Source organism: Oculina patagonica, chromosome 2 (assembly GCF_052425735.1).
Source record: "Oculina patagonica isolate OP01 chromosome 2, crgOcupat, whole genome shotgun sequence".
NCBI lineage: Eukaryota > Metazoa > Cnidaria > Anthozoa > Scleractinia > Oculinidae > Oculina > Oculina patagonica.
In genome coordinates, this window is record NC_135759.1 from 15,730,762 (window position 1) to 15,753,663 (window position 22,902).

The 22,902-nt window shown below is 39.2% G+C and overlaps 2 protein-coding genes across 2 annotated transcripts in view; both read left to right on the forward strand.

Annotated features, from left to right (window-relative positions):
* The first annotated feature begins 1,979 nt into the window (after positions 1-1,979).
* LOC144643182 (extracellular calcium-sensing receptor-like) lies at positions 1,980-6,606 on the forward strand. The gene has a single exon (XM_078502351.1). It carries the CDS (start codon positions 2,403-2,405, stop codon positions 5,220-5,222), a length of 2,820 nt encoding a protein of 939 aa, XP_078358477.1. The 5' UTR covers positions 1,980-2,402; the 3' UTR covers positions 5,223-6,606.
* A 1,761-nt stretch (positions 6,607-8,367) lies between these two features.
* The window catches only part of LOC144643173 (NFX1-type zinc finger-containing protein 1-like), a 39,028-nt gene continuing 24,493 nt past the window's right edge, over positions 8,368-22,902 (forward strand). Inside the window, exons 1-9 of the mRNA XM_078502341.1 lie at positions 8,368-8,491; positions 13,274-13,341; positions 15,763-17,156; positions 17,541-18,713; positions 19,157-19,638; positions 20,996-21,151; positions 21,569-21,696; positions 22,174-22,229; positions 22,555-22,712. Coding sequence (XP_078358467.1) covers positions 15,767-17,156; positions 17,541-18,713; positions 19,157-19,638; positions 20,996-21,151; positions 21,569-21,696; positions 22,174-22,229; positions 22,555-22,712 — 3,543 coding nt within the window. The 5' untranslated portion in view covers positions 8,368-8,491; positions 13,274-13,341; positions 15,763-15,766. The remainder of the gene's footprint in view (positions 8,492-13,273; positions 13,342-15,762; positions 17,157-17,540; positions 18,714-19,156; positions 19,639-20,995; positions 21,152-21,568; positions 21,697-22,173; positions 22,230-22,554; positions 22,713-22,902) is intronic.

Below are 22,902 nucleotides of genomic sequence, written 5' to 3' on the forward strand. Positions count from 1 at the left end.
ATATTATTAATTTTGAAAAAAAGGCCATGAAATCAGATCGCCCGAAACTTTATTTATCGGCTTTGTACAGATGCCGTTTTTGAACCAGTCCTGGAAAAATATATGTTGATAATAAGAAAAAAAGTTTTAAAAAAGATTATATGTTACTTGTTGACTTTCTTTTATTTACTTAGCTTTTGGCGGTCGAATTATGTTTATTAAAACTTTTCGGTAAAAGAGCGAAAGGAGGCTTTTCGCTTGTCAAAATTTTGCGAAAAGCACGACACCGCAAAATATGTACTGAATGCGCAGCAAAGAGGGCAAAGGGGAATGGCGTTTCCTTTTAAAGGAGTAACGTCATGGTTTATTAAGTCCTCTAAATATTAGTTTTCTAACAAAGCAAAAAGCAAAAAAATCGAAAATAACCAAGAATGGTTTCGACTGATAAAGATTAAGACAAATTTCAAACGACAAAAAATTTGACAACCTTTGCCATTTTTTTCAAAATGTGTTGTCCTCGACGTAGCTCCTTTAAATGATTCGAAAATGATAGATTCAAAGTCGAGAAATAAAAAGCAATTGGTGATTGAATTTGACTCGAAACCATTCTTGTAATCATGTACATTTTACGATCTCTAAAAATTGTTATTCAAAATGAGCGTATTTCAGTGTCTTTTGTTATTTAATTTATTATTTCCGTTCATCTGAAATATTACCCGTAAAAAAAGAAAACAGTTGAACCAACTGAGTCAATGTTGTTAATGCCTCGGTTCTCAGCTAAAAGCCGCATATGTATCGCTTGAGTCCAAGTTAGAAACACTCTCCTTTTCAATTTTTTTACCAATCAGTTATTCGTCTCAACTTTCTCCAACGATCGATCTATTGTTTCTTTTTGGTTTTTCGGTGTTTTCTTCCTCGGGTACAACTAGCACTATTATTTGAGGTTTGTTCCTCAGTACGCAAAAAAGTGCTTGGCATATGCATTTAGCGTGACTAATAGCTCCTTCAAGTTTTCTCATAGCTGTGCCTTTCATTTACATTTTCTGTCTGCAAGATACGATTTTATATGACATTTATTGTCAGTGATAAACAATTTGTTCCAACGATTTTATTTTCTGCTAGCACATACATTGAGACTTGTCGAAACGTGTTCTAAGAACATAAGTATATGCAAAAAAAAACCGTTTTTTTTTTAAGCCTGTCTGTATATGGAATTAAAATTATCACCTGCCCAGAACATCAAGATATATACTACTTTTGACACGCACTGAAACTGATAACAAAAGATAAACAATGTCACAGCTATTAAAAGCCTCCAGCGATTTGCATAGAGATTAGTTCCTTTGTGTCAAACGCATATTATAAACACAGGCAACACTTTGCTATTGAAATCTTAATGGATTATCACGTCGAATTTGATCATGTAACTTTTATTCCGTGCGTTCAACACTAATGCAAACATGCTCGCCGCCAAGAATGACCAAGAATCCATGCTACAAGATGAAAAATGGCTTCAATAGGATAATATGTCTGTTGTGAATTTTAATAAAAATACGCGATTAAAACGCCCTCATTCAAAATTGAATGGGCCATCCTATTTGACGTCCCGTCTCGCGTGACAATATCATTTCAAAAGTCATACATAACCAATTTCCTTGCTTCTGATAGGCACAGAGGACATTTCCATAGGCGTTTGTTCAAACAGGTTGACTTTGTACAGGGCTGTATTTACTTAAATTGACGTAAAAACTAGTGTGTGTTTCTGAGTCGTGCTTAATTAGAAACCAGAATTTGCACTTTTACCCACTCCAGGCGTTTCGACAAAAATCGATTCGATGCCCGCAAGATAGATAAAGGAAAGAAAAAGCGCAGAAGTGTGTTTTTTAACGTTGTGCTTGAAACGAAAATTCAAATGATATTCATATTAAGTGATGTGGAGTTTTGTTTTGAAGCCAGATCAAACAAACTCGACAAATAAACTGTACATTGGGAACTTTTGATTTGTGTTTCGCACGCTTGAAATATTTAAGTAACTGGACAGCGCTAAGCCTCGAGAAATGACGGATTACTGTGAAATGCTGTGTCGCTCTAATAGACGTGATTAGCCTTGGTGAGAACGACCAGCCATCAATAATTCATGTGCTTTGAAACGATAGCCTTGTTAAATCGATTTACACGTCAGTCACACGCGAAGCCTCGATTTTTCTCTACTTGCATATTTTGAAGACGTTGTTTGGTTAGGCTGGTGTGAAATACTATTTGTCTTTATTTTAAAGGCACGAAACATGTTGTTGCCTCGCTTTTCCTTCACTGGAGATGCACACTTGGAGCTGCCAGGCTCTTAGGAGAACATTTTTTACCTAAAAACGATCGTAGCGTCAACAAGCAACGAAGGTCGCCTGGCAGAATATACTTCGTACACAATGTCTCGCTTAATGTTTGTCTTTTGGATTCTGGTAACCACTTCGAACAAAGGACAGTCGACGGAAGCAAACCATTCTGAACACTGCGCTAATCCGGGTCGGATATCTAACCTGGAAGGTGACTTGATACTCGGCGGCTTGTTCCCTGTACACGTTGTGCAGCCAACGGATCAAGGCACAAGACAAGCGCACGATATCAACTTGTACGGAGTGAACTGGGTAGAAGCCATGTTGTTTACTATCCAAGAAGTCAACAACGATCCTCATTTATTGCCGCAAAATTTCACCCTGGGTTACGACATCAGAGATTCTTGCAACGATGTTCCCGTGGCATTGAAAGCTGCCTTAGATTTTGTGCTCGACGCGGGGAATGCAAGTACTGCAAGTAGCATTTCCAAAAATTCCTCATCTCGCTATTGCAAATGTACTGCGAAGCAGACATTGATATCGGCCGTTATTGGAGCGGCATCTTCACCGATATCGATAAATGTAGCGAATCTTCTAGGTGTAGACGATACCCCTCAAATTAGCTACTCTTCTACAAGTGTGCTCCTCAGCGACAACACCGTGTATCACTCGTTTTTCAGGACGATACCATCCGATACCTACCAAGCGCAAGCCCTTGCCGATTTGTTAAAACAGTTCGGTTGGACATATGTGTCTATCGTTGCTTCGGATAACTCGTACGGGCGCGCTGGCGTCGACTCTCTACGAACAGAACTCAAAAAGCGAGGGATTTGCATTGCGCTAGAGGCGATATTTAATCCCTCGCTCTCGCAGGAGGAATTACGGCGAATTATCTTGTCTTTGAAGAATGAGCCGCGCGCACGGGTGATTATTCTATGGTGCCAAAGGCCGAACGCGTTGGGATTCTTGAACGAAGCTTCGCGGCAAAAGTTGAGCGGAAAAACATGGATTGGAACGGAAACTTGGGGAGACGCGTACCAGCTTGAAACACTGGATGACAATGTTGTCGGAGGAATGCTCGGAGTGTTACCTTTGTTAGAGAAGCACACACCGTTTGAAGAACACTTGAACAGTTTACATCCTAACAACACAGAATACAACCCGTGGATGTGGGAATACTGGACAAAAAAGTTTAATTGCAGGAAAGACCGTCTTACAGCCAGCTACAAAAATCACGAAGAGAAATTTTACGTTTACACGACTAAGCAGCCGAATGTGACCATACTGTGTCCAAAAGAAAATGGTCTACCCAGCGCTGATTCACTGCCGCGTAACAAATACACAAATGTCATGGACGCAATCTACGCGGTTGTTCATGCCGTGAAAAATATTTTCGATTGCAAGGATGGAGAAAGTTTTATCCAGGGTGAAAAATGTCCTTCTGTTGACCCGATTGTACAACCTAGCGACATCCTCAGATTCTTGAAAAATGTCTCTTTCGAGGGCAGGTCTGGCTCTCAAATCATGTTCAATGAAAATGGGGATCTTCGCTTCGGGTCATACGCTATCAAAAACCTTCAACAGTTAAGCAAAGACAAAAAGAAGTTCATTGAGATCGGCATTTGGAACGGCCTGGATGGAAGCCTTACACTCAATAACGACTCCGAAATCATGTGGAATGGGTGGACTACAGAAAAGCCGATCTCAACTTGCTCTGACCCGTGTGTCGCGGGATTTTACCCGGTTTACGGGAGCGTCACTTGTTGCTGGAAATGCGTCGAGTGCGAGAAAGACTTCGTGAAATCGACCGCTGGACAAGACACTTGCAAGAAATGCCCGGATGGATATGTATCAAACACACAGAGAACGAGCTGCGTGAAGTTAAAATCTGATTACTTGGCGTGGGGAAACGGAGAAGGTGTGAGCGCAGCGGTCCTCGCTTCCATCGGCCTGATCATATCAAGCGGCGTTGTGGCGGTTTTCTACAAATATCGCGAGACAGCCGTCGTGAAAGCGTCCAATCGCGAGCTCTCCTTCGTTCACTTGGGATGCATCGTGGCCATATTTATTCACCCCTTCCTGATGATAGGAAAACCAACAGTAGCTGGCTGTACAGTTCTTCCATTGTTTTTTGGCATTCCCTTCACTCTCTGCACTGCTATCATGTTGTTAAAGACGGATCGACTCCTGCGCATATTTCAAGCCAGATCTCGGCTGACCGCTTCCAGTAGCTATCTCATCAGCAACAAAATGCAGGCTATTGTGGCCGCGATAATGACGTTTGTCCCCGTAACCTTGACAACGGTCTGGTTCATAGTCCATCCACCCGAAGTCGTCGTTGAAGTTGACAATTCCAGAGAAGGCTGGCAGATATACAGCTGCGGCGAGTCAAACGAGCTCCTGAACATTGTCATAGTAGGATACGTCTTGATACTTGCCCTGTTGTGCACATACTTTGCCTTTAAAGCCCGTAAGCTTCCAGAAAATTTTAACGAAGCCAAGTTCATCTGCTTCGCCATGTTCGCTTTCTGCGTTTTTTGGCTCAGTTTTTTCCCCGCGTTCTATGACAGTACAGGCTCGACGCGTAACTTTGTGTTCTGTGTTGGTGTGCTTAGTTCTGGATATGCTGTACTGTGTATCATGTATGCTCCCAAACTCCGCGTCATACTCTTCCATCCAGAGAGCAACACCACAGAAGCCTTTAGGGCAGCAACAATGGTCGCCATGAAGAGAGCTGGGGTAGTTGTTTCCTCCAATAGTGCTACACCCCCTCGAATAACACCTGTCCCCTCCCCTGTGCCGTCAAGGCGCAATTCTCTTGACATTGTCTCGGTGGAGCATGAAGGAAGATCTTCAGCAGTCAGCTTTGGTCGAACGATTTTGCCATCACCTCAGTTAGGAATCAGATCATAAGCGTTGCTTTTACTTGCAACTGTTAGGTTCCCATTCAAATAAAACTTTTACAAGAGTAGTTTGAAAACCTGGTGTATGCTATTGGCTAACAAAAAGATCGGATTGTCAACCCTGCCTGGCAGGCGGAAAATATCGTCACAAACACATACTTTGCCTTTAAAGCCCGTAAGCTTCCAGAAAATTTCCACGAAGGCAAATTCATCTGCTTCGCCATGTTCGCTTTCTGCGTTTGCACCTGGTGAATCCTTTTGGCTTATGAAGAAGACCTGATTGCAAACCCTGCCTGTCCGCCGAAAAAATACCGTCACAAGCAACCTTGCTGACCGAGAAGCGATGATCGACTGCGCGCTCTCAGACAATAGGCGGATGCAGATATATTGACTTTAAAAAGCTTATGTTCCGTAGAGGACGTCACTACGCGCTCAAACGCACAACTACATTATAAGTAAAGACATTCTCTATTTGTCTTGGTGTGTCGCCTCCCAGCGTGGATTTTCATCCCCCCGCCCCCCCCCCTGGCGGGAGGGATGTCTGTGATACAACCCCAAAAAATTCCATGCTAATGACGTAACTCTACAAAAATCCGCATAGGGACACTGATTGGTTGTTACCAAGAGCCAATCAGAGTCACTACACGGATTCAGTCTGTAGAGCTACGGATCATGACCAAACATCAGTACTGAATTTTTCGGATGGTTCTCATCTCTAGAGTTGCGTCCATTATCCTTCAAAATTTGCCCATTTGGCTTTTGAGATTGCTCTTATCCCTATTAGGATCCGAAACTTGCCCATTATGATACTTCCGGTTTGCTTCTGTAATTCGACGAATGCCCCAATTTATATATATTTTTTTAAAAGGTCAGATCAATTAATGAGCAGCCAATTCTCTGAGTTGATCAGCTTTTCACACTACATTAGTATAAAAAAGCTCGTTTCCATAGAATATAATTAAGTTGACAGTTTAGAAAACTGTGTGTTTAGACCATCTATCGACATTATATTAATAGTTAGTATAAACTTATTTGCCCCATAAAGAAGAATGCATATGAGATTGATTACCAGATCGATCTGTTTAGTGGAGGCAACAGCAAAAACTAAATAAAACATTTGTACACTGCTTTCTTTCCATAAAATGGAACAACTTTCAGTAGCTACGGTATTTTAGAAGCACATTGCCTGCATTTGTTCGCATGAGAGTTTATCTCTGATTATACAACAAAATAAGAAAATCCTTAGGTATTTTTTGTATTTTAGATAAACTCAGACTGTTCAAGTTATCTATTAAAATATTACCCATTAGTATTGAAATGGCCTTAGATTTTTAATGTTAAAAGTCGTCAATGCACATGATGTGAAAAGTAAATATTGCTATTGTAAGGTACTTATATTTTAAAACAGAAGCTTATGATAAGCTTCTGTTTAAAATCAATTTGCTGTCTGACCTTCCGTTTCTTTTTCGTAATTATAACCAACTACCAATCTCAAAAGACCGCGGGCGCGATCCATTGGACCAAATTTTTCGGAAATTCCGGTACAAAATCAAATGGAACAGAAAGTTTCCGGAAACTCGTTTCGAAAATTTTGGTCAACTTCTGGAGGTTGTCCTCAAATTCCGGAAAATCGGAATTCTCGGAAAATCCTGTTCCATTCGCCAATTTATGCTCGGGCCCAGTTTTTCCCAACCCGGAAATCGACAAAATTCGACATGGCGGTCATTCCAGCCATCGACACTGATCAGTGTTCGTCTTGTCTTCTTGCGGCAGACAGCTTATAAACTGCGTTATTGGAACACGTGTGCTTAGCAAGCTTTGGTAAGCAGTTCGAAAATACGTGCACACCACGTATAATTGTCTTAAACGAATGCGATAAGAGCACATCTTGTGCATCCAAATGTTTCCGTAGATGTCATAAAAGCAGACGTATGTGTTTCCAGTGTAAACTTTTCGCATTCTTTACGTTTAAAAAAGCGTGGAGCTACGTTTTTGAGCTAAGTGAAAGGATAGATGGCTTCAGAATTTATCAAGAGGGAGTAATATCTTCAGTTTTCTTTACTGTTTGCGGGAATGGAACTAGCCTGGCCGATTCAAGTGGAAAATACCGTTCCATTTGACAGATGAAAATTTCGAAAATTCAAACCGAAAATTTTGGTCCAATGGATCGCGCCCCGCGTGACTAAAAGAAACGGGTTCTGGGGGTGAAAGTGCCCAGTCCCCTGCTTAGGGGAACTCGGGCGCTGATTACGAGATTGCGCCTGGACAATTTCTATCATTCGTGCACTTATTGGGATAATCGATCGACGTCTTTAGAAATGACCGAACGACAACTTCTATTTCGTTACAACCAGCTGTTCTTTATGCCGGAATGGTGGTGTAAATCAAATTTAGTTTGCTCAAGGGTCCTAAAGCCCTCCGCGTCTTGAAAGGGAATTCAAAAACTTGAAACTTTAAAGTTAGCTTTTGACCATGAAAACGCCGGTGACCATCGACCGGATGGGCTTTTGCGCCACATGAAGTATATATTATAGTAAGATGATTATTGCAATGTGGCCTACTTTTTCTCTCGACGCGTAGTAAACAAAACCAAAGCACAAAAATAATTGGCTAGATCGGAGGTCACTGTAACTCCAACATTGGTGGTAATTCTGGGCTTCCTGTGCAATGCTCTCCTGTGTTTTAAAATAAAAACAGCCAAGACCTAAGACAATGCCCCTGTATGGAAATCTAAAATTAAAAACACATTTTGGACAGCCACCACGTTAATCACGCGTTAATACAACAAATATTTATCCAAGAGAATTTTTATGGCTCGTGTGTTTCCGAGAAAGGAGGCGGATATAGGTCAATTTGTTCCGAGAAAGATCGGTGTTTGCAAGAGCCTTTGGTTCTGTTATAAAATTGCAGAAGGTCATTTTGTTGACAAAAATGCAATGATTTAGCTAAAAGAATCGGGAAAGAGAACTAATGAAGGCCTCAGCAGGTAAAATTTGGAAGGGATTCAATATTTTAGGAATAAAATTCCGAGAAAAAATGGGACCGGAAGTGATAGTGTGAATTCCGAGAAAACTTTTTCTCGTTTGCTGATTGGTCCGTTTATTCAAGCATTGTTGACTAATCAATGTAGAATATATTTTTTAATGATTTTTGTACTTAAAGTATATATAAGTTTCCTAGCTTTCTTTAACGAAGGGAAGATATCTAATGCCCCTATGGATGGAAAATATGGGATAATAGCTCATGAGCCCACGTGCTGGGTTTTGTGATTATAAACAGGTAAGTTAATTGAAAATAACGATTACGGTTGTGAGATGCGTTATCAGAAAGGCGAGGTAAATAAGCTTACTGATTGTGCAATTATTTTTTATAAATTGATTAATAGCTTCTATATCAACGTTTTCATGGGAACTTGAACTCGACTACGAATGAAAATTTCTACAGTAGTTCGTCGGAAACCCCATAAGAACCCTGTACCTGTAGTTATTTAGGCGAGTTATTTATAAAAGCCCTTCGTATTTTCAGTTGACCAACCGTATACTTGTTCAGGCACGAAATGACAAATTTCGCCTTCAGTTTCGCTGATCTTGATCAATATCTTTTAGTAACGAGTTAGGTTCTTGCAAACCATCCTAATTCTTGATCGAGGACCAGCTGGATAATTGTTTTTATACTATAACCCGGGTACGATTATAAACATGGAGGAGAAGTGCTCTCCAACTTCTCTCCAACTTTAATTGCATGAAGGTGAATTCAATAAAAAGCTCTAAATAAAAAGCTTTAAATAATAAAAAAAAGCTTTGAATAAAAAGATCTAAATTGTGCTTTTATTGTGCTAAAAAAGCTCTAAATAAAAATATCTAAATTGTGCTTTTATTGTGCTAAATTTGAAGTCGACAAAACTCAGTAAGCGCCTTTGGCGCAGAAAACAATTTTAAATTGTATTTAGCCTTTATGTGTTTTACTTGCTTAGCTTTGGTGTAAAAGAGACATGTAAGTTCTATAACATATCTTATTAACATTAAGGTGAGTTTATTAAGCCTACTGTAAGAACCTTTCTTGGACATATTACCGCTTCTCTTCCCTTGCCGTTTTAAACTCACAATTTCTTACCCAAGGTAACGAACATTAGCAAGGAAGGAAAGATTTGAAGCGTTTTAAACTTGTACAACTTTAGAAACACCATCTAAGAGAACAGAAATAAATCAGGTTTTTATTTATTTCTTGAATTTTGAAATCATCGCAATTGAAAGAAGTTCAGTGCACAACCAGGATTCTTCACGATCAATTCGCCTAACGCAATAGTTTTCTTTCGAATAACTTTGCGGGATCAAAACAAAAAAGAACTTCAAAGGCTAAGCCTGCAAGGAAGACTTCTTCCGAAAACTCCACATATAAACTCCAGCACTCTTTTCAAAGTACTTACCTGCTCTAGCGCGAATAATTTCCCTTTAGTGCTCTACCATGACTAAAAATAATAATAAACCATATTATTACGTCTCTGTGAAGACCACAACACAACTTTAGTTGACGTTCTTTGCTCAGGGTGAGTTTTGTATCCTAGCAGTGCCTGCTAAGATTATACATTTATTCCATCGCAAAGGAAAGGTCCCTGGCAATACAGGTTTCCAAATACAACTGAAGTTGCAATGGAAAACAGAAAATTGTTAAACCTAGACTATCACTTTTTTATTTATTAATTTTTCCCTCTATTCATTTCAACTGTGAAGATAACTGTATCTATTAGCAGAGTTCTATTTTGAAGATATTTTGTCACGACCATTTTTAGCCTTTGAATAATCGTGTACAATTATATATACCTACACTGAACGAAACGAACGAACGAAAACACTAAAGAACGAACGAAGGAATGAATTTATTTATTTTCAACCTTTATCAAGGTAGAGGAACAACCTGGTCTGTTGATTGCTTATAACGGAATAAATTAATCAGTTTTTAAGGTAGTAGTTTGTTCAAAAAATAATAACCTATTTAGTTGGCCGTGCACTTAGAAGGTCTAGAGCCAGAAAAAAGAACATTTTTAGAAGTATATTTGTTAATGATGATGATGATGATGATGATGATGATGATGATGATGATGATGATGATGATGAGTTGTCATAAAACGCTTCTTTGCTTGAGGCTAGCTTTAAGGTACTGGCTTACACCATGATGTAAATACATATTCACGCAGCTGAAGGCTAACATTTGGTAATCGTAACTGACACGTTCCAGATAACTGAAAACAATCCAAGTAAAGAGTCAAAATAAGCTAGAAAGAAATAACTAAATGCTGTCCTGCCTAAGACTAAGACTTCATTGTGGTCCAAAGACAAAAATAAAATACTAAAAAAATAATTACGAAATTCAAATGTAAAAACTTCAAAATAGAAAAGATAACAATTCGTTATGATAAGACATTAAAAAGATCTGCTTATAGTAAAATTATCAATTCCAATGTTACGATCCAGAAAATCTAGCTGTGCATTAGAAATATTAAAACCCTTTGGTGTCTTTTTATATCATATTTAAACTTGAGTTATGTTTCTCAGATATTCAAATGCTAACTTGTTTTAGCTGAGCAATGTCTGTGTTTAAAAAGAAGTTCAAATGTGCATTGCAGCATAATTTCTTTATCATTTTTATAGGGCAAAGCACAGTCAGTTATATAGTTCATTTGCTATTCGAAGCTGCAGTCATTAGAAATATTTTCATAAACACATTTTCATTTAAAACTTTTTAATCCCCCACCCCCTCCTATGACCTACAAACATTTATCATTTCATTCTACGGATAAAACTTTGTGCAAAGTTCTGTAGATGCTTCTTTTGAGTTTCGAAATCTTTTGTAATTGGAACGGTTGATTAGATTTGAAGTTTACCCGGGAGACACATGTTGAATGTAGTAAGAAATAGCGATCTGAAGCCAAATACAAATACTGTCAGCCATGCACTTTTAAACTGTTGCCAAAATCATAAAATATTATACATATTTATATTTTATATCTTATGTCTTTTTTTGTCCATTTTATTTTATTTATATATGTGTTGGTTTGTTTGTTTTCTAACGTTTTAGAGTGATTTTTACTTCAACCTTGAAAAAGGTTATTACTCAAGAAGATCATGACAATTAGACACTAATTCCATTCTTTTCTTTTGTTTAGTTTTGAGTATTTAGCACTAATCTGTTAGATGATGTTTCACGGGTGAAATAAAATCACTCTATTATTGTTCGAGTTTTCTTTGTTTTTGCTTTTTCTTTCTTGCCAGAAACATTCAGTGAGGGTTTTTTCGCATGTTGTAAACATAAATAACAGTGAACGAAGTTTTTAGCTTCTAAAAAAACTGTTGTGTTGCTTCGGCGGGAGAGTGAACCACTTTGTCCTAGCAAAGTGAAAAGTGCTCCTTCGCTTGAAACGTCAGCTTTTCAAAGTTCGCTACGGCGGTTTTTTAATCATTATCAACTCCCTGTTGTTAATCAAATAAATAACAGTGATCGCCTATCCACGCTATGTGATACAAAGAACATTCAAATAATTAAAGTAATATAACGTTACTTTCGGGTTACTTTGTAAAACAAATACTAGTCGATACCGAGATTCGATCCAACAAGCTTGAAGTTCACAACACAATCAAAGTAGTTAGTGAACGTTTTTCTGATATACAATGAAGGAGGCATATTTATGAAATAAATGAACAAACATTAGTTCCTGTCCCATGGGCGTTAATTCTGTTTAGTTCAAACTAACTGCGTCCAGGTCGCAATTTCGGGCATCTAGAAGAGGCTTGGAACGAGGGCATAATATTGTTTCCAGATCTCACTGTCACTGACCGTGTTGAAAAGATGGCGGTTCAAAATCGGAACAAGGTAAATTCATCTTCTTTTTTTCAACTCTTGATTCTGCTTACCGCTTCTCAATATTATCAATATTGCCTTGCTTCGATCGATGTTTTTCTTATATAAACTTTGTTGTGAATTGTATTCGTGCATATTGGTTTAAAGAAACAAGGGAACTAGTCACTTAAACTGAAATCCGAAAAGATCGAGGGAAAATAAAGAAATCTATGATGGATTTCGACAGCAGCTAAAAGTGCGACTTTTAAAGGACGATCGACATCTCTTTAACAATTATTTTTTCTCAAAACTTATTGCAAATGCATTAGTTAATAAATACAATCGATATCGCTATTTTGCATGCATGAGCTTGCATGTTGCAAATTTCGTCGTGCACAAGCGGAACATGCCTTTTTATGCTAATCTAATATCCTAGCCTGGAGCGGCGGGCTGGCCGAAAGAAGTCTGTTTCTCATTCCCAAGTCTCTCTCCTGCAACTTTGTGGGGCGAAATTTTTGAAGCTTGACAGTCAACCAGCAATACCGGTAGTTCAATATTTGTGGAATTAATGTTAAAGCCTAATACATTTGTCTGTTTCCGTGAAAATAAGCGGAGGTATGACTTTCTTTCCGTGAAGAAAACATTACGGCATTTTGAGTGGCTTAGTTGCCCATTTGCTCCTCGCTCGCCATTTCAAGCGGTCACGGTTTTGGGTCGTAGTAATATCTTCTCGGGTCGTAAAAATTTAACGCTAGTTTATCTAGACTACGCAAGAATATTCTTTGAACAGGTAAGCGAGTTTATATTAAGAAACTGTTCATATTTCGAAAATTTACATGTAAAGCAACAATATGTTTCATTTTATGCCTAAATGAATTCCTCGAGAAAATCTATACCTGAAATCACTTTCTCCCATTCCAACCAGTTATATAGGTGTTCAGTATCGTGAATTTTAAAGTAACGGTAAACCGTGGTGATTAATAAGATTTAGTAAGGGAATTTTATATTGGCAAAATGTCAACTTTCTTCATGCCGAAACTGAATTCTTAGAAAAATCCCGGAAGTCGGTAAAATCGTTCCTAGAAACTGACTCTATACATGTATCAGCATATTGCTCGCTAGTTTATTTTCTTCTGTATATACAATATTTATGTGTAGTAACAATGGTCAAATTGTAGTTAAATGATCTTCATGCATTCTTATAAAAGGAGTTTTGCAATTTTCCAGGTTTGGAGTCAGCAAAAGAAGGATAACGAGGCTACCTTTTGGCTTATCATGTCCTGGAATATTAACTGGTAAGTCAAATCGAAAAATTATAGTTTTTCTTGTGCCTCGGCTAGCTGGATGGAAGGAGATGCCCTACCGTTCCTTTTGCAATTAAGATTGTTTCGCTCTACAAAGTACAAACCTATCAATTGTTTATGCGCTAAAATGAGTATACTAATGCCTATTTTCCTGGGAGTTTCTAGTGACGTTTTTTAGGAACAATTATTGCGTGTATGCAAGTTTATGTATCTGTTTCTATACCGGCGATTTGTTGGGAGCACCTAAAAAAAATTCGATGGACTTTCATCCCATCCAGGGGGATTAGCACAGTCTTTGTCGCTTCATGTCAAAAAAGCAAGATCTAGAACTGGAAATGTGGGCCACTTTAATAGCCCGTATGTTGAATTTTTCATTTTCAAGTTTTTTTAACCGGCCTTCTGTATGTCTGCAGATCACAGCTTATATATAGTTTCTTGTACAACTGAGAAGTGCATTTAAAAGACAGCAGTTATTATATTTTTATTATTCATAAGAACCGTTTTCTACCAATGATGCCTGTTCTCCGGAAATAATGTTTCAGAGAACATAAAAAGGCTGTAGACAGAAAGGTCGATACGCACCACTTGTCTAGTGTCAAGTGTTGACACTGTAAAATCGTACGTAGCAACACAGTTCACTTTCAAGAAATCATTTTATTGCTAAAGATTTTTTCAGTTTCGACTTAGCCTTTCTTGCACACTCGCACTGGCTTATCGCCATTTCTGTGAGCAAATTTGCAAATAGGCCATTTCCGAGTTACCCTTTGCCTCTGTTTCAAAACGAGTCTACGTGCGAAACCATTCAAATGAAAATGAGTTTCATTTGCATGAAAATGGACGTGTAGGTGAAACTCGTTTTCATTTGAATGGTTTCGCAGGTAGACTCGTTTTGAAACAGAGGCAAAGGGTAACTCGGAAATGGCCTATTAAATTGGCAGGTTAAACCGAATGCGGTTTTTTTTTAAGAAGGCGCTACTTATTAAGTCTCGTTTTTCAGTCGAACAACCAAGACAAGTTAGCCATTAATGAGGGATTCAGTCTATCACGGGATATCTCGTTTTATAATCATATGTAGGCACTCCGTTTTGCAACCTCAAAAAAGTTGAACAGGTTCTCATCTACCACGCCATTTGATATAATATCTTAGTCAATTTCCATGTTTTTTTTTCTTATTTGATTGAAAAATAAATGAATAAATTAAACATATACGAGCAGTGACAAAAAGCGCAGATCTTCACGTCGCGAGACATTTTCTTCTCCTGGCCACAGTGTTAAGGTCATTGCCCCGAAATAGAACTGAACATAGATTTTCAACCAAACTTTGCCTACTTGTGATTACCTTAAGGAGACTTTAATTTGAAATAAAAAAGTGGGGTCCCCATATTCGATTAGGAGCAGGAAAACCTTGTATATACCATATAATACCTTAATAAATCCCTTGCGAGTACTGGCAAAGTACACATTTCCAGTGATAATTTATTTTTTAAACATAGGAATTGATCTGTTTTCGTTTTACAGAAAAACCTTGATCGCTACACCCAAAATCTGAGAAAAAATGATAGGTCACCATACTCGTTTACGAGAAAGAGACGATTTGTTTTCTCGCGGACAAAGCCGAATAGAAAAAAACTGCCATTTTGTTTATGTGCGCGCGCAAATTACGAGTAACATTCCACACAGTAAGGATGTGCAATACAATACAGGGCAATGACCTTAACCCAACGCGACATGTTGGTGTCCATTGTCTGCAAGGGGTTCAAAAGCACGCGCGATCGACGCAAAGCAGAGGAAACGACAAGACCCTGCATTCAAACGGGATGAACATTGGCTTTTAAAAGATAAATAAAGTGTTGCTATGTAGCACTTTGGCCTTTAATTCGTGTAAATAATGTGTTCAAAAAGTGCTAAATAGACTTAAAAGGTTCTTTATAAACGGAGAGACGTTTCGGGAAAACACCCTTCATCAGTTTCAAATGAGCCGTTGATAAAATGAAACGTACGTTAATAGTTGCGCACACAATGGCGTGGATACATGTTGCGCGCGGGATCCGTCGCGGAAAGAGAAATTAATAAAATTTAAAATCAATGTTCAAGCCACTAGGGGCTAGTGTTTTCAGCTGGAAGCTAAGATAAGTGGTTTCTCTTCGCGTTGACGTATGTGACGTCTGAACATTGACGCCTTTGCTTTCTTGTGACAGTACAAGCGCGCGCTTATGTCGAGGAAGCATTTCAATTATTTTAAATAAACAAGCGCGTGCTGTCGGTTAACGGCATTTTTTACGCTGATGAAGAGATTCAAGTCTCGAAACGTCCAAGATTTTATTGTAGTTAGCGCATCAACAATACCATTGTTTATCTTTGTTCATACCATACATGCGCTACACAGTTTTTTTTTCCTGATTTGTGTTTCAGACCTATGGATCCGCCGCGTGACAGTAGAGGCAGTATTAAACCAAAACAAAACCAAAATCAAGACAGTGCATCTTTTTCCGTTGACCAAAGACGAACTTCTCAGCCCTCTACTGCTAGCATTAGCACTAGACCATCTGCAAAGAATGCTCTTGGTGAAATGACAAAAGCGCAGAAAGAGGCCAGTGAAAAAGCTCGAAGTCACAGCCGCAGATTTAGCCGCGGAAGGAAATGTCCAGAGGACAAAGGCACAAGTTGTTCCTCAGTGGCTACCACTAGCCAAACGGGGATACTAAACAAATCCTTATCAAACAATGTTCAGGATAGGGCGGGAAAGGAAACTGCAGAACGAGACGGAACTAGCAAAAGAAGAAGACGGCGCCCACGAAATAGACGTAAAGAAAACTGCGTAAGTGATGCCAAGAAAAGCGACCTCGGTGCTTCATCACAGAATGGTCCGAATGATGGTGCGACAGGAAAACAAAGTAGAAACCACAGTGGGATTCCAAAGCATGAACAAGGGCACCCGCAAGAAACACCTAAAGCGTCCCAAAGTGTTGACGTGAAAGGCGTCGACGACGCATTGTCCAAAAATGGTCTGCAGAATAATGCAACAGGAGAAGAAAACCAAAGCCAAGAAGATGGGATTAAAAAACAAAGACAAAAAGTTCCGCAAAACAAAGTTGGGCCAACTACAACAGCTGCCACGAAAGACGAACAAAAGAAACTGTCCCAAAATAGTACGCAGGGTTGTGCGACAGGCGAAGATAGTGGAAAACAAGACATCGGGACTCGAAAACAAGGAAGAAGTCCCCGGAGAAATAGACGATCTGCATCCAGAAGTGTTGAGGCAGTAGCAAGTAATGTAAGCACTTCATCGCAGAATGGTCTGCCGAACGGTGCAATGGGAGAGGAAAGCAGGAGCGCTAGCCAAGATAAGATCACAAAACAGGGCCACAAAAGGCCACCTGACAGAAACGAATCAAACCAAACTGTTTCCACAAGCAGCCACGAAAAGAAATTCTACAGAAATGGTGAGCCAAATGGTGCGAGAGGAGAACTTGAAAAAAATAAGAGTCAAGATAAGCTTCAAAAGCAAGACCAAAGAGGTGCGGAAAACAAACGTGAAACAAACAAAACTGGTATCGCAAAGAGTCAAGAGAAGAAACTGTCCCAAAAGAAGGATGGGGTACCAAAACAGAATCAAAGAGGTGCACAAAACACAAGTGAAACAATTAAACCTAGTACCGCAAAGAGTCAACATGGGCTTCAAAAGCAAGGCCAAAGAGGAGCAGAAAACATTGTTGATACAAACAAAACTGGTGCCGCAAAGAGTCAAAAAAAGAAATTGTCCAAAAATAAGAGTCAAGATGGGGTACCAAAACAGAATCAAAGAGGTGCACAAAACACAAGTGAAACAATCAAACCTGGTACCGCAAAGAGTCAACATGGTCTTCAAAAGCAAGGCCAAAGGAGGAGCAGAAAACATTGTTGATACAAACAAAACTGGTGCCGCAAAGAGTCAAAAAAAGAAATTGTCCAAAAATAAGAGTCAAGATGGGGAACCAAAACAGAATCAAAGAGGTGCACAAAACACAAGTGAAACAATCAAACCTAGTACCGCAAAGAGTCAACATGGGCTTCAAAAGCAAGGCCAAAGAGGAGCAGAAAACATTGTTGATACAAACAAAACTGGTGCCGCAACGAGTCAAGAGAAAAGGGGGGGGGGAAATTGTCCCAAAATAAGAGTCAAGATGGGGTACCAAAACAGAATCAGAGAGGTGCACAAAAAATAACTGAGACAGACAAAACTGGTGCCGCAAAGAGTAAAGCAGAGAAATTGCCTAAAACTAAGAGTCGAGATGAGATTCAAAAGCAAAACCAAAAAGGTGCGCAAAATGGTAGTAACACAAACATAACTGATGGCACAAAGAGCCAAGAAAGGAAATTTTCGGCCCAAAATGATCCTCTACATGGTGCGACAGAAGAAGAAAGAAGAACCCAAGAGAGTACTAGAAAACTCGAACAGAGAAGCCTACCGAATAGACGTAAAGCCAGCAAGGTTCTGACTGAAAGCGACAAAGCATTGACACAAACTGTTCTTCAGGATGGCACGACAGAGGTAAAAAGTGGGGGCCAAGATGGGACTAGGAAAAATAATACTTCAAATGACAAGACTGGAGGAGAAACTAAAACACAGGTAAGGGTTAGCCATGCACAACATGATGAGAAAACAGTTCAAGAAAAAAAGTGTGAGGATTTGGATGTTAACAATAACTCTTCCGCATTAAAGAACGTGCAAGGTAGAACAACAGAAAACGCAACCGTAGGAAAGAGGCTTGAGATTGTTCCCAAAGAAAATCCGAGAAGTACCAAATGTAAAGCAAAGAAAACAAGCAAAAAAGTTGGATCTCAATGTAAGACTCTAAATGTCACAGCAATGAGAGATTTACTCAGCAAAAGTCCAGAAGAAATTGCTAATTGGTTAACCAAGGAAGAGTCTTCTCTGTTTAAAAGGCAACAAAAGAGGAAAGATGAAGCAGTTGCTATCATGGTGAAACTTCTTGCAAAAGCTTGCGATTGCAAGTCCCATTCCGGTCTTACAAACTTGTTGAGAATCTTGCCAAAATCTTGGTTTCTCACTCGAAGAATTGTACCCATTCTCGACCAGCTAGTCGCAAAGAAATCGAAGACCCAAACCAAGCATTTTAATTTGGAAACAATCAGGGACATAGCAAAAGTGCTGACGGAAATTGTCACCAGATTCCCAAATGCATGTCTACAGTTTCCCCTAGTGAAGCTGCAAACGGCTGCAATGAGTCTCGCAAATTCTGGAAAACTCGTGGATAAAGAAGTAATCTCTACAGTACAGGAGCTTATGCAGATTAGAAAGAAAGAGGAAATCACCAGACGTAAACAAGAAGCGGTGCAAAGAGCCTCACCCGCCAGAGCCGGTAATGTATTAAGATTGTTTTTGTTTTGCTTTGTTTTAATATACCAATGCAAGTTTGAATTTTGCTTTAAGAGCCATAGTTGACTCTTGTGGCCTTGGTATCATAGGCTTAGTACAACCTTCTCATTTCTAGCTTCAGTTTTCTAGCTTTCAAACGTCTTCAGTACCTGTGAAATTACTGAATGGGAAATACCTTGACGTATTTTATTTGCTCACTGGAACAACTCGCGGCTTCAGGCGCGTGGCTTCGGGCTTTGTGCGTCTTTGCCTCGTTTTGCGCCAGCAAAAAAGCCATTTACGCAAACTAATCACAAAACCAAGTTTCTCGAGTTCGCGACTTTTCGTTTTATGCTACGTTTCGAGTCGTGAATAAAAAAAATGCGCGGGCATTTTCCATTTTTCACAGAAAGGTAGTTTAATTTTGGTATTATCCTTTATCTTCAGACATTACAGATGACAACAGGGAACCACCAGAGAATTTTCGCGAGCTGAGCATCATTCCAACCCGCGAGGACATTATTGCACAGCAAGACCAGGAGCAGGAGCTCTTTCTCAGAAAGAACAAGATCCAAGGGCGCTACAACAACGAAGAACATTATTTAGACGTCCAGTTTCGTCTCCTTCGAGAAGACTTCTTAAGGCCCCTACGTGAGGGGATCCAACAGTTAATGGCCATGGACAGTGATAGCAGTGACTATCGCTTACAGGATGTCAGAATCTACGAAAATGTGAGGATCCTGAATCCAGTATGTACCACCAACGGAGTCGCATACAAGATCAGATTTGATATTACAAGTTTTCATCGAGTTCAGTGGGAGAACAGTAAAAGGCTTATCTTTGGTTCACTGCTGTGTTTATCCAAGGACTATTTCACCAGCTTTGCTTTCGCCACCGTCACAAATAGAGAGCTCCAGGCTATACGAAAGGTAAGAAGGATAAAGTCATTCAAAATAAGTAAAATATCTGCATAAAGTGATCATAGAAAATGAACTTTCTCACCACATAAATTTTCCTTCAGGTATTTCACAGCGTACCTTTGTTTTCTGGCTTTTGGGTTTGATTTGAAGGCTATTTGAATTGGAGGAGATCAGAATTTTTAAGGTTTTTTTCCTTTAAGTGCAACTGAACAATTAAGAGATACATCATTTAAGGTCGTCTATATGTTTCACTCTGTACTTCCCGAGATTGCTTTCTTCGTACCCGTATCGTCCTTGAAATTTTATTCTTTAGACATTTTTAAGGACGGTGCCTACTAATAACGAGGTATTTTTGCCCGGCCGATGACTATACAAGAAATGTAGATGTTACCAAGGGCTATTAAAATCCAAAAGGAAAATTGGGGGTAGCCACGCAAATTTTCGAGATAATTAGGTTTGAAAACTGGAAAAAAGTGCTGACGTGGAATTTTAAAATAAAGTAAAACTAAATACAATTTCCTTGCAAATTTCATTTGAAATTGGTTTTTTATGAACAAAATCAACATTAAATATAACAATCTTTAAAATAACTAACAAAAAATGTCTTCGGAACTGCGTGATCCACGTTTTTTTTAACAAAATAATTGCGTTTGAGCCATTTTTGACTCTAGCAGCTCTCAGTTGCACGGCCAGAAAATCGGCCTAAATATTGTTTTCACTTAATGAAAAATTGAACGTGTGCTCTATAGGCTTACCACTTACATTTTATAAAATAAAAAGTAGGGGTCACCACGCGTTTTTAAAAGTTATACCAGTTGTTTTCAGGTTCTATGGAATCAATTTTGGGGTCTGTTACATTTTTCCTATCCCCTCCCTAGCGAGTTGAATATTTGCATCTCGCGCGTGCACTACGCCATTTGTAGTTAACAGTTTGCGGGTTACGTTTTAGCGCTTAGCGATTTGTTTTTAACTGTTAATGTGAGCCATTTTCAGTGGTTAGCGGTCAATGGTTACTGATATGTTGCTTTTCCGCTGTTTCCGCTGTTCCTGGCTTAGTATATGTCCATAAACTGGATTTTGTCGCAGGGAAATCTTTCTTGCTTTTTAGTCGCGCGCTTGGTCGCGTAGTTGAATTCGTCCTTTTTAGAGAGCAAATTAATCAAAAGCGCGCGCGCCCAGTGTGTTCGATGCATTGCGTGATGCGCAGAACAAGTGCGCGGTAGCAATAGGAGGCACCGTCCTTAAGATCCCTGTAGTTCCTTTGTACACATTTCTTGCTTTCAATTAATGTGCCAACATTTTCTGATGTTGTGATGTAGTTGGTAACTTTTGGTGTTTTTCTTTCTTTTTTGTTTTGTTTTTACAGGGTGAAATTGAAGTGCGATTTGTCTCGCCTGTCAGTGAAGCTGGACTGCGGACGGGAGATTTGTGTCAAATGGTGGAGTCCATTGCATTCTTTGAGGCGTATCGTCCAGTGCTTGAAGGACTGAAAATGATGCCTCCAGGAGAATTTCCTCTCCAGGTACAGCTGAAAACTATCTGTATTTTCCACAATAAAATGCTTAATCCCTTTTGAATTGCCCGTGCTTTATTAGAAGAATGAGTGCTTGATATTAGTTGTTTAATATCCAGTTGTTTAATCAGGTAGGGTGCTATGTCAGGTTGGGTGCTAAGCCACGTTCCGCGATGCACAAGCTTAAGAAAGAAACTTCAAAATAATACTTTGCTGACTTAGAAAAGAAACACCAGAGAGGTAATAATAAACCAAAAAATTAACAGAGGTGAATTACGAATGACGCACTCAGCTTTTTCCGATGCTGTGTTTGGAGTTATATTATTCACGATCTTTCTGTGTGCTTTTCAAGTCCATTATTCTACCAAATGAGCTAATGATCATAAGGAACATGTTCTAAACAATTTTTTCTTTACATCTTACCAGAGATATATTGTGAAATGTCAGAACAATGTCCAGCCACCAGCATATCTGACCAAACCTGATGGCCAGCGAGTGATGTTTGATTTCGCAGCTATCATGTCGAGCGTAGAATCTCAAGATCATGATCAGATGTAAGTGAAGAAATTAGACAATTTGCGGATAACTGTTCAACTTCGACTGACTGAAAGACAGACTCAGTTTACCCAAAGATGTAAAATAATCTTTGCGCTTATAGCTTCGAACATCCTAAGCAAATGTTTCAAACGGCCCGGCAAAGATTGAAGTGTACAAGTGTACCATTCTCACTCATTAATCATGCCACGCATTTTCGATTTCCAGCGTGGATAAGATATGGGAAAAGATTGTGGCCGAGGCAATGAGCAGCTATTGTGCAAAAGCACAATAGCTGTCTGTTACGTCGCCGAAAGGGAGGTGGAAGGGTGGAAAATTCGTCCGGACTTCCTGGCTTGCGTATCTCTTTCGAAATGCCCCGAATCTTAGCAAAGGTATCACTGAATAAGGAGATAATGCATGGTAACGTAATCCACGCAATCCGGAAAATATTATTAAATAGTATTTATTAAATATTTCATCTTTTAATTTTTCAGGCAGAGCTCTGCTAATCTGCCAGAAAGGAAGAGTCATCACGGTGCTAAACTCTCTGGTAAGCCAGTAAAAAGACCTATTGTTTTGAAAAGTCAAACACAAATTTGACAGAAAGAATTATGATTCAAGTTATTATTCGAAATCTTAGTAATTGTCATGTTCAAAATAGTGTGAGGTAAAAAAATGATATGACTCAGTTTTATCAAAAAATGTTGCTACCCATTTCCCGGCTCGATTGTCTTTTGCTGATTGATTTTGTTGACTCCAATTCGAGTCTACGGTTCAGCCAGTGGATCTGCAAATCTAACGCGAATAACAATAATGGCAGCGACTTTAAAAAGTTATGAACTCTTTAATCTTTTAATCTCTCCGCTTTAACACAGGATCTAGAGTATCAGTTTTGGACCCAGCCTCCTGGCCATCTGCAAAGGATCTGGAACTAGACGATTCACAGTTCAACGCTTTACAGTTGGCGCTGACCAAAGAGTTTGCAGTCATTCAGGGACCACCAGGCACTGGAAAGACCTACATTGGATTGAAGGTATTTGACTCCTGACAAACCTGAGGTGTATATGCTTTATCAGTGTAAAAGCAATTTGATCTTTCAGCTACCAACCTTCATGTTAAAGGAAGGGGGGGGGGGGGGGTCCTTCATTCCCCCTGTGTCAGGACCCTGATTTCAAGTTTTCCAGGATACCATGTGTAGGAGCAATTGTCTTATAACGGATGGA